This window comes from Ptychodera flava, chromosome 5 (assembly GCF_041260155.1).
Source record: "Ptychodera flava strain L36383 chromosome 5, AS_Pfla_20210202, whole genome shotgun sequence".
Taxonomy (NCBI): Eukaryota; Metazoa; Hemichordata; class Enteropneusta; family Ptychoderidae; genus Ptychodera; species Ptychodera flava.
Window position 1 is genome coordinate 4,686,761 of NC_091932.1, and position 12,252 is coordinate 4,699,012.

Here is a 12,252-nt window from a genome sequence, read left to right on the forward strand (position 1 = left end):
GGGGTTGCTGATTGGGAGGGCAAAACCATGTATGTGGTGGAGAGAGGGCAATCTGGAGCTTCTATAAAATGGCATTTATCAGGTGGGGAGAAGAAGAGAAATGAACAGGAGGAAGGCAAAATAAAATAAAATAAAATGAAATCACAAAGGGAGGAGTCATTTTTAAAGAGTTTTCACTTTTCTCTCTTCAAATTTCAATTTTGTTATACTTTCAAATAGTATTATGTTCACGTGAAAAAAACATCCACTGCAGGTTATATTTCACCAAATCAGTTGATATGCTGGATGGCCCTGTTTATTGGTTCTATCTTATTGTGTCCATAGACCAGATATTTGGTACTATTATGACCTCTAGATATTTAACTTGAAAGTCAATAATACCTGATAAACAAATATTGTATTGATAACCGGGTATGTCCCTGTCAGACATACTGTATTAGAACTTTATACAGAGGAAATAGCCATTGCTGTGTGTCTACTGGCAAATGTTACCATAAAGAGATACAACACAAGAATGGACTTGGAGTAAAAGTACTTTATTTTGCACAAAACTGACAATACAAAGCATGTACAGTGATTTATGTCCTGGGATAAGAAATTAGTACGTATAAGTTGGGTGGATTTTCCACAGATGTGGGTAATTTTCTGATCAGCTTATCAGGATGAAATCTTTGCAAACAAGAGTAGTTCTCAAAAATTGACATTTCTGTTGTTTTCTGTCATAAAGCAAAACCACAAAGGTGAATAGCGTGTGTAATAAGATTGCTTCTTTCAGAAGAGTTTATACAGTGATCAAAATTGTGGTAAATGACATTTGGGAAATAAAAAAAACAAGGAGTATTGTTTTCTGTACACAGACCTTTTTAAAGCATTTTACAGTCAGATATATGGGCACTCTCCAATATGCAATGCAATACAGCTAAATAACATTGAATACAGGCGTATTGAAATGCAATGTTATTCTGTTAGAGGGCACTATTTCTGGACATAGCACACCTATTATTATTGTTCTACAAATCTAAATCATGAAAGCAAGAGATTGTTTACAGAAATGTGGTGAAATAAAAACATTTCTGATACACTCAAACTTCAGCAATGGTCTAACATTAACACGATTGGAACTAATTTGAGAGAACTGGATCTGCATATTTTCCACATTCCTCAAGTGTTGGGTGCCTTACAGCTGAATGTTGCAATATTACAAATTACTGATAAAAACAAGTGCATTGCTGAAAGAGAAAGGCAGATGAGCTTACATTGGCATATTAAACCATCATTAGTTCACTATCCAATTATCCAAACTAGTTCCAATGGTGTTCAGCGGTGTACAACTTTTACAAATCCCTATTTCTTCTGACCAAGTCAATTCAACTTGTTTTCTTCTAAACTGCTGCATGTACAAAAACACTGAGAAAGCAATGTATACTTTGGACAGTGCAGTATATTCATAACAGTCAGCTTGATGATGTACATAAGATTACAAGGATGGGTTAACTCTTTTTGAAAGACAAACTGTACGGATGTTGAAGACGACAAAAAATAACCGGTGCCATATTCTAGCAAGGAGACATCAGTAATCTGCTATGAATTGAAGTATACACTTTTGATATCCTTTGCGAGAAGTACTTGCCAATAAACACACTTGAAATATTGCAAATTTTACATACCAGTCAATATCTACATATCAAATAATCAAAACAATATATAAGTACAAAAGTTAAGTTTTATGGATGAAGTGTGATCTATCAGTAAATCCAAAAGGTGGACGGAATGAACTATACACTATATGTGTTGCTATGACAACTATATTTATCAAATTTACTGGAATGAATAGCTTGGATTTGGCGTTGCACCACACCACTGACCAATGAACTTCAAAACATCTTGACATTCAGAACTGTGGGACATCTGAAGTGAAAATAGATCAGAAAATTATGTTTACTTGAATTTGTTCTTGTCAAGTTCATGTGTAAATTTACACAAGCATAAACAAAGCTGAGATCTATGACATGATTTGCATAATATTACATTGTGAGTTTGTCTACTATTCCAACATAAACAACAGAGGGCAAAATATCGAAACCGTTTTTTATTCGCATTTGTTTTGTTTATTGACACCTATGTTGAGATGACATTGAGGCTGATAATGGATCTGTTTGCTGTAAATCTTCAATTTTATGAATAAAGTTTAACTTTTAAAAAGAATGGAATATAACTTGCAGTGCTTGAGTTGTACCTTGGTTACCCCATGGCCCAGCAAACTTTGCTGAGTTTTCAAGGTCACATTTAATACAAAGGGTTCCCAATGGAGTATCAATGCAATCATTTACCTCTGTTTCAAAACCATAGCAAAATAATTGATGAGTTTTCCTTAGAACTGACACATGAATGGAGTCCATCTACCAATGACAATGCAGCAATTACAGTGATATTGCAAAACATTACAAGTATAGCTCACATTGATGGTTACATACCTTGGTTGCCATCAGGAATTTATTCCAATCATCTTTGTTGGCTGCCTTTCCTGGTCTTTTAAATTCTAGCTTGTTACGAAGCACTGGGTATCCTGTGTTTGGAAGAAAATGAACACAATCAATGATATGGTATGGATGGTATGAAGACAAACCTGTTGGATGAAAACAGTGATTTCAGTGGTTTCTGATTGAAACACCGAGAATTTAACCATTGCAATATCTGTTTCATGATCATGGAAGGAGAGATTCTATGCACAGTATTATACACAGTTAAAATAATGAACTAGCATTGAAGTGTGATGTCATGTCTGAGGATAGACAATCATCTGAAAACACAGAAAGGACATTTTTAATTGGAGTCTTGTGTTCAACTGTAAGACAAGCCAATTGCTTTGAAAAGTCTCACGCTGCCATCAATATACATGTTTAACAAAAGCTGATACAAGAACTAGACTGTGCTTCATTGAGAGCACAGGAATAACTTATTGCAATTTTAATGACATGAGTTGACAAGTCTATCCAAAGCTATGGATCAGGTACTGAAAACATGAATATGAATAGAGAAATACACCGTGTTATCAAAGTACAAGAATACCTGTGTGTATATGCAATATGTAGACCATTACATACCAGATATCACACAGGGCAATGATTTGATTCCGGTATTGATGGCTGTCAGTGATCCAACATACGTATCCCTTTCATCAACATCCAGAATCTGTTCAACTTTCTGATCCATGGAAACTGCCAGTACCCAATCCTTGATTTCTTCTTTCTTGTCTTCCTGGAATTTGAAAAGAAGGAAAAATTTTACTGATAGACTGAACAATTTTAATTACAAACAGAGCTGGAATTTTTCTAGTTTGAAAACATTGTTACCATAGATGAGTGCACACATCAAATCTCATGGATGGATGTGCCATTACTAAATGTAGCAAGGGTCTTAACTTAACTGTACAAACAAACACAGAGTGTGAAAAAGACAGTCTTAAATCCCTAGAAGTGGGCGCTATGGTTCCTTTTGTTCATTTCCATAAGTGATCTTTGGTAGGGTTAAAACTCTATGTTTGTTATTATTATTATTAATAATCTTTATTTAAACTCGATAACTCCATAGGTGAAACACCTCTTTTCATGGAGGTTGAATAGACAAAAGAAAATCATATTACAGCACCAACTTGAAAACACAAAAAACACAGAAGTACAAATATCAAAAAAACTACAAAGAGGCATCAGACAAGTAAATAGAATACAGAAAGTTGTTACAAGATTTCTTAAAACTAGTCAGTGACTCAGAGTTCCTGATTGATTTGGGGAGATTGTTATATTCATCCACACCCGCAACAGACAAGGTGTTTTGATAAAGAATTGTACATGCTTTGAGAACTTTAAGGAGGTTCTGATTGGAAGAACGAAGTGATCTGGAAGGGATATAATTATTGAACACACTGGTTATATAGTCAAGGGTTAGATTGTGAGTTGCTCTGAAAATTTGGGCCATACGATTAAAACGGAGTTTCAAATTAATTGGCAGCCAATGAAGCTGAGTATACATTTGACAAGTGGAAAGAGGCGGAACAGTGTCAAGAATAAGTCTCATTGCACGTCTCTGTAGACGCTCCAATGCATAGATATTGCTATTGGAAGTAAAGCTCCATACATTAGAACAGTAATTGATGTGTGGTGAGATGAAACAGTAATAGAATAGCTTGCATGAGTGGAGAGGAAGAAATTCTTTGATGCGTGCCAAAAGAAACAATTTGGAATTGATTTAGCTTTCAATGGTTGAAATGTGTTCACACCAGTCCAGGTTATTAGAAATAGTGACCCCTAGTAACCTTTCTCTGATGAGACGTGGTCAATAGTTTTACCAGCCAAAGTGAGGTTGAAGTTTTCACTGTCAATGTGCCGTCTCTTCTGAGAAGTTGTGATGATCATTGATTTTGTCTTACTGGGATTGATACTGGGTTTGTGTTGATAGTTGGCTTGACTGTGGTATTACGTGGTGACTTTTGAGTATGCTGTGAAGACACACTGTGTTGGCCTAAAGACAAGCACACTAGCATAGAGGAATAGTTTATGCCTGCCATAAGATTTGAATCAAAAGATAATTAAGTGTGTGAACATGGTTTTCCTTCCATTCCAAAATTGACTATTTACTTTTTGACATTTGACATTTTGACATTCAAATCTGATAACTGATACGTGTAGCAAATATTCACACATTCACTTTCCAAGACATTGACAACTTACGGTAACATGCTGCCTATCCGGTAGTGGGATTTCAAAAGGAATGTCTGTATCCTGGAAATCACTGTTGTCCAGCATGTCCAAGGAACCTTCCTCTATTGCCTGCAAGAAATCATGAAAATGTAAAAAGACATGTTGAACAAAAATCTTGAATAAATACTAATATTGATCCTCAGATTTATTTTGCATAGTTACAGAGGCAGCAAGTGAAAATGTGTTTGTTCAGGCACCAGCAAAATCTCACACCAGGTACATTATCACTGATGACTTGGAGTTGAGATTTTACAAACTGTAGTAATAGAGGCAATACAAATACAGACAGCGTTGACAGAACAAATTCTGCACTAAAATAATTGCAATGTGGAGGTATATATTTGCTGCAAAACAAATTCTGCTTTGGCTAAATTAGAAGTTGTGATTCTAAGGAACAACTTAATTATTCTTCCTGTCTTAGCAAGAATTTACAAAAAATGGGGCCTCAAAAGAGTCGCAAAGATCAGTCAAAATACAGCATATGTGAAAAACGGATATCTGAACTTTGAAACTAATCTAGTGGTAGAATTGATCATTCAGTGTTCTGTGATAGACTATTACCTCTGTCAAATCCAGGAATCTATTGAGAAAGACAAATGCCATGTTTTCCCATCCTTCATTTTTAGCAGCCACACCAGCCTCATAGAAAGCTTTGTCAGCTGGGATGATATCTGTGTGACGTAGCAATGATATGGATAGCTTGGCTGACAGAGTTTCCTGGAAGATTAAAACAAACAATGTGATTAGCAACATGGCAGGTCTTCACTTTTCTGGCAGTAATGGGTTAAACTCAGAACTTGGAACCACATCACGTGGACAAACACATATGGAAATATTTCCACACACATTTGTACACATGGGTTCACTTTTACCAGCATCACATGATCTCTTTGCCATACTGAGTCTGCAGAACGCTGCATGGCCTTTTTATTCTGGAGTGGAACCAGTCATTTTAGATTTTAACTGAAATACACTCAGTTTGTGGCAAATTTTCACTGACAAAATCTGGGGCTGTGGTACTTTGGCAGGAAACCCTGGGGAATTACACAATTGCATTGAGAAATTATCTTGGCACAGAGTTCTATTTGTAGACAGAACATGGTAGTCTAGCATAATACTAGAACATTAGATTACTAGAACTTGTGACTGATGATATTACTAGTGTAACTGTCTAGGGTTATTTTACAAAACATTTGACTGAAGTGAAAGTAAACATAGACTGATCAAAAGTACCAATCAGTGTACAAGACTTCTTCAAGTTCTTGTGGCATAGTTATCAAGTAAACCAGTCTTTGGGTTTGCTTCTTGCTGTAACCATCGGTTACTCTTGTAGATTATTGTTTACATTCCTGTAACACAACGCCTGATCATAAAATAAAACACCATTATCCATAGAGAGACTACAAAAGTAGTAAATTTAATATACCGGTACATAGAGGATGATCAGTAAGTATTTAAAATGAGCACTTTGGTAGCACAGGTCATATCAACATGTAATGGTAAGTATATAAATTGACAAACTGACATTTTCGAAAGACAAGATTGATTCTGACAGGCTATCAAACTGTCTACATGTTTGAATGTTTTTTGATGGTTACGTTAAAATATCAAACTTACCAATGACGATGAGCCAAGACAAGCAGATCTTCCCGCATAGTAATGAGCTATTACTAACAAAGTCTCAAACTCTTCGTGTTGTGGTGAATTGGCCTCCGGAGACTTGGATAAATTCTCATTCTGTGAATAGAGATCAATTCATATACATTCAATATCTATATCTCACCATAGATCATTTACTGTATGTTCAATATCTATCGACCAAAAGATTCAGTCGTATATTGATGCTCCATGACCTCTGACCTGAGACATGGTGTGTCAAAAATGGCGGAATCTTTGATAATGCCAGCCTCTGATGATCAAGATAGAATTTAGCACAGCTGATATGAAATGTGGAAAGACTTTGGATGTTTTACTCCCTATATTTTAGTTTCTATAACATCGGTATTTCATAGTGGTAGAGTTATGAAACAGACAGGATCTTGAATCAGTGACATCTATGTGTCAAAATATTGAAGACATTGCATTGACCATTTGACTCACAAACTGATTAAATCCTCTCATTTCATGATGATATCACTCCAACTAGTTCATGTAACATAAACTATCAAAATTATTCATTATCAATACAAAATTTACTACCCTATAGTCATTTTGGCAACCATACGGCTTTTACTGTTTTGTCTAATTCTTTATTGCTATTGCCTAGTTGATGCATTCTCATACAGTGATTTGTGATCACATGGTGTGCCATCAGGAGGAAAATCAGCAACATCTTTAGCAATGAATTGATGATAAACGTAATTCTTACCAAATCTAGAAGCATATCTCTGAGATCAGCCCACACTCTGTATGCTTCAGCTTTGTCTGTTTCTGCCGCTGAAAACATCTCCATGCAAATACGCTTGTAAATGTTGTAATTCTGGCCAAAGAAAAATAAAACCACAACTTGGTTGAGGTGAAAATGATAAACGCATTAAATTCTAAAAGGCAAATTCTGGTAAGGACAAAGATCTTTTACAGGATAACTGCAATGTCAAATGATCTTGAACTTCTAAAACCAAAGTTTTTTCAAATCACTGATTTCAATGATACTGAATGGACAGTGTCATTTTGTTCATCGTTACCTGTTGATTTGCTGGTGCTCCGTGTTTGACATAGAGATCCAAGGCTTTCTGAATGTTGTTTTCTTTGATGAGATGAGTGGCATACAATGCTACATATTTATGTAAAACCTTGTAGCCTTGTTTTTCAGCTGTCTCAATACACTTCTCCCACTGGCCTCTATCAACGTACATATCTAACGCTGCAATCACATCCACTCCTATTAACTGTATAGATAAGAAAAAACAGGTTTTATAGATTAAAGCCATACAGAGAAATATCAATTGACTATTTTATAATAAAGGGAAGCAGTCGTCGGAACTTTGCCAATGCGAGTTTCTTGTTTACAAACAATGTACCGTATTTCATGCACGATATCTAGATGCACCTCATAATCATAGCTGCAACATTTAAATTACAATGTAGATTATGACAGACATGTTTTAACTTTCACTAATCACCATCGTACCTTGGATACAGTGTTTACATTGGTCGTATGGGTCCCATACAACCTTTGAGTGCAGTTCCGACGACTGTATCCCTTTAATTTACTAAACTGAACATGTACATTTTCCGATGGCTTTTCTGGAAAAGCAGAGTTAATGCAACATTTGGAATCAATCACTTTATTCTGTTAAATTCAAGTGCAATATATCAGCTTGAATCAAACAGTCACACGGCAATGTTTCTGCAGAAAGGTTTAGTGTGAATTACGTCGCCATCCAAGTGGAATTTCAGAATGGATACTCACAGATTCTGCCTTTCCTTGGTTCTTCAGGAATTCCTTGTATTTTTCATCAACATATCGTTCATATCTTGGTTCAATTTCCTTGGCAATTCTCTTGGCTTTGTCCCATTCTTCGCCCTCCATGTACGTATCAATGGCTTCTTTGATCATGTCAGCACTCAGATACAAATCACCAGCCTGCAACATTCACATGTACAATTGTCAAACAATTTGAAAAATTTATACCTTTCAAACTCAAAATTTCACAATCGATTGCTATCACTGAGTTGAAACTCAAACATCAAAGTATTATATTGCATGTCATTTCTGGGTTAACACCTTTACATTGATGGTTGTGTATGTGTGCTTACAAACACTTATTCTACTCTCAGGCCATCATTTGATTGATTGTCCTCTGAGTCAGTGTGATAGCAAGTTTTCACTTCGGTGTAAATGAAGTAACATTGCTTACTTTTGATCAAAATGTCAGACAATTTAGCTCTTGAAGCAGTAAGGGAGTTTTTACTGAAAAACAGGGATGCATGTCCAATGTGTTCTGTTCTCTCACTCTGAACTTGGCACACTGTTTTCACTATATTTGACTATTTTCACCAACAGTGAAGCTATTTGTGGTAGTTGGTGGCATCAAACAGTGACCTTAAAAGTAAACTTCTTTTGATACATTTTACCTAATGCTTACAAATTGCAAGATGTAAATGGGTTGCATGTGGACTTATAGATGATTGACTCTGAAAACCTTGTTCTTTTATCAATCATTTGCTTCTATGTTTTCATGGTTTTTCCCCTTGTGATGCTCAGTAACATTGTATCTTCAATATTGATTTGATAAGACTAATACTAACAGTACTAATTGAAACCTATGGAATCATGACGGTATTTCACTTACAGCATTGTATCTTTGGATTTCAATGAGTCTTGGACACACGATACTTGTGATTTCCATTGCTTTGTCAACTCCCATGAATTTAGTGGCTAATTCTGTTGCCTGAAATAGTGAAAATACACAAAAGATACATCATTACAATATACACCTGCATTTCTTCTTTCTTTGTGATAAAATAAACTCTAATATGGCCATGTCTTTGAAATGTCTAATCCAATAACAACACTGGCCATTATAATATTCATAACATTTTGTATTATCTTTCCTTCTGGCCAGTTTGTGTTAGATATGTGTATCAACATTTTCTTCATGTGATATAAGCTTCTCCACCTTTGCATGTCTCATACCAAAGAAACATCGATCAAAATTTCATTTTATTTGAACCAGATAACTTTGATCTACTATGATTGTAATAAGAGTTGTAGTGCATTTATTCAAATGACTAGAGTAACATCAATGTAAAGATCAATCAACATCACTACATCATAATTAGCAACGGAAATTGTAACAGATTTCATTGACATTCTCAACTCTAAACTGATAAACTGACAACTGTGTATCTGATGTCATAGACAATCCTTACACATCTCAAACGAGTGAGAAAATTAGTTTTGCTTTACAGAAACTCTTAATGCAAGGACTAACTGTGGATATCAGACAACCGTACCTTTCTCCAGCATTGTTCCAGAAGTCCAGCATCCTGTGTTTGTTTTGTTGTTACTTTCAGATAACATTCAATAGCTCTGGCATATTCACCGGATGCTTCCCATTCCTTGGCTTGATTGACCAATGCATCAGCTCCTCTGAATTTATTCAAACACAAGTCAAATTATTTATTGTTGTCATAATGTTCTCTGAATCAAAGCAGTTTCAAGATACAGCCATATATTAAATGAATGTCTGTGTTTGTCAGATCAAACATATAACTAAGTTTTGGCAATTGACCTTCATCTTTGCCTTATTCAGTCATAAGTCATGATATGATCATTTTGTCTATCAAGTTTTCAATTTCCCTAAATATACAAGTCATCATCTTAATCGGTCTGCAAATATGTATTATTAGAAATTCTAACAAAATTGAAACAAAGTTACAGAAAAGGCAAAACTTGATTCTACATCAGTAATTTTCCCCAGTATTTTGTAATTTGTAGCAGGTTCCAACACAGAACACCTTTACAGGAACACTGTATACAGACAATAAGAAGATGTAATGTCTCTTACCTGGTTCCTCTTGACAATACTTCTCTGTCATACTCATCTTGTAATTGTTGTAATTTATGTGGAATGTATTCTTTACAAACTCTGAGAGCATCTTGCCACATCTCAGCATTCTGAAATATTAACAAATTTACATTAAGTGTCTGTATTTTGAATCATCATAACATATTCAAAGCAAGGTAACATTTTCTTTGAGTCATAACATATTCAAAGCAAGGTAACATTTTCTTTGAGTCATGCACTTAAAGTTTCTATCTATACCTTTTAATGACTACTACTCAGAGTAAATGTCCAACTTGGCATAGAAAACAATAAACTTGAGTGCAAATATGGTTGCTTAAACCTTAAAACCCTTTGACTACAATGGTTTGGGACAACCCTATTGTTTTCTTCTTTGAAGTTAGACCTTAACACATTGAAATGGCGGGGGGTGGGTGTGTGTGTGTGTGTGTGTGAAAAAAGGTCAAAATAGCTACTTTCATGATTAATCAAAGAAAGATTTGGCAAGTGCTGATGCTTTTATTTAAGCATTCTTTCACTAAGACTTACCATGTGCAATTATTTGTCTGAAAATGGTTCTATTTCATTTCAAAAATTATATCTTGAAATTAGTTAACTATGATCTCTCTTTAATCTGATATACAGTATTGTTACAAATGTCAACAATGAAATGTTTCTCATTAAAAGGCTTGATGTACACAAACTGTATCCATGGACTCACCTTATAGTACTTGACAGCCAATTCCGGTCTTTGAGCTCGGAGCAGGAAGGCTTCAGCTTTCTGGAATTCTTTTTGTTCAAATGCAAACCTAGCCTGTCCAACCAAGACATCAGCCACACTGTCTGGATCATGTTCCTCAGCAACATGTTGAGCCGAGTCCCAATCTTGATTGTGTACGTACCTAAATCAAGATACAATGAGGTTATAGCCAAGCTATTATAAACATACCCAAGTCAAGACATCACATGGTTAAGTTAAACTGTAGTAAATTACATTGTCATTGAGTATTGTCTCTTGGTAACCATTCTCATATTAATACAAACTGTAATTTTTTGATAACACTGGAGGATAACTTTTTTATGACTGGAAATGGCAAAAAGTTTTCATGTAACAAAGACGATTCATAATAAAGTCACTATAGAAGGTATAAAAGTCCATGGAAGTTCCAGGTTTTGTGCATAGATTAGCCCTAATTTGATAGCTATTACAAGGGCTACTGCGTATACAATCTGCAAACCAACGTCAACTTACATAAGAACAGCTTCTTTGGGTTTTCCAGCTTTGATAAATTCTGCCTCCGCTTCTTTAAACTTTCCTTCATCTTCCAAGTACATGGCATGTTTCAAGTAAATGTCGTTCATTTTATTCTTCATTCCACTTCTTGCCAAGTCAAAGGCAAACTCAAATGCACTGCAAAAATCAATGAAATCAGAGGTAAGGATATCATTTCAAAATAATCATCTTACTGGAACTGTACCCTTGATAAGTCAGCATACTTGTCATTTTGTGGACACAGTGTTTATCTTGTCTGTCTGTAGGGCTGAGTGTTCTGACCAGCAGTGTTCCTGCTAAGGCTCACTGTATTTGAGCACTATTTGCACAATGTCTTCAACTGCTATTGAAGTGGAATTTCATGTTTTGTGCAACTTTTAGTTCAGTCATTTGAATCGGTATTAGTTTTGGTAACAAAAACATCAAAACTTGGGGCAAAACGAGCGATCTCATTGCCCATTTTACTTCCCCAGTTTGAGCTTGCGCGCTCTTTGGCAGCGCAGTTGCTACCAACACACGGTATGCATACACGTTCTGGGTATGTTGTGACAGTGTGACTGGATTATCTAACTCAATAATTTAGCAAATACAGCATCGAGAAGATGTAACGTGGTCATTTTGAAGCAACAGATTGGTTGTTCTTATTGACATCTGGATACTTAAAGTAACATAATTCAAAGATTGCTGAAATCAATAGCAAGAAACCTGACCA

The 12,252-nt window shown here is 35.4% G+C and overlaps 1 protein-coding gene across 1 annotated transcript in view; it reads right to left on the reverse strand.

Annotated features, from left to right (window-relative positions):
- Nucleotides 1-520: 520 nt before the first annotated feature.
- Nucleotides 521-12,252, reverse strand: part of LOC139132802 (intraflagellar transport protein 172 homolog) — a 31,023-nt gene continuing 19,291 nt past the window's right edge. The window contains exons 26-39 of the mRNA XM_070699062.1: nucleotides 11,520-11,678; nucleotides 10,989-11,169; nucleotides 10,271-10,380; nucleotides 9,717-9,852; nucleotides 9,053-9,151; nucleotides 8,170-8,343; nucleotides 7,442-7,645; nucleotides 7,126-7,236; nucleotides 6,375-6,494; nucleotides 5,319-5,474; nucleotides 4,728-4,826; nucleotides 3,105-3,258; nucleotides 2,475-2,566; nucleotides 521-1,908 (exon numbers count right to left, since the gene is read on the reverse strand). Of these exons, the coding sequence (XP_070555163.1) occupies nucleotides 1,819-1,908; nucleotides 2,475-2,566; nucleotides 3,105-3,258; nucleotides 4,728-4,826; nucleotides 5,319-5,474; nucleotides 6,375-6,494; nucleotides 7,126-7,236; nucleotides 7,442-7,645; nucleotides 8,170-8,343; nucleotides 9,053-9,151; nucleotides 9,717-9,852; nucleotides 10,271-10,380; nucleotides 10,989-11,169; nucleotides 11,520-11,678 (1,885 nt within the window). The 3' untranslated portion in view covers nucleotides 521-1,818. The remainder of the gene's footprint in view (nucleotides 1,909-2,474; nucleotides 2,567-3,104; nucleotides 3,259-4,727; nucleotides 4,827-5,318; nucleotides 5,475-6,374; nucleotides 6,495-7,125; nucleotides 7,237-7,441; nucleotides 7,646-8,169; nucleotides 8,344-9,052; nucleotides 9,152-9,716; nucleotides 9,853-10,270; nucleotides 10,381-10,988; nucleotides 11,170-11,519; nucleotides 11,679-12,252) is intronic.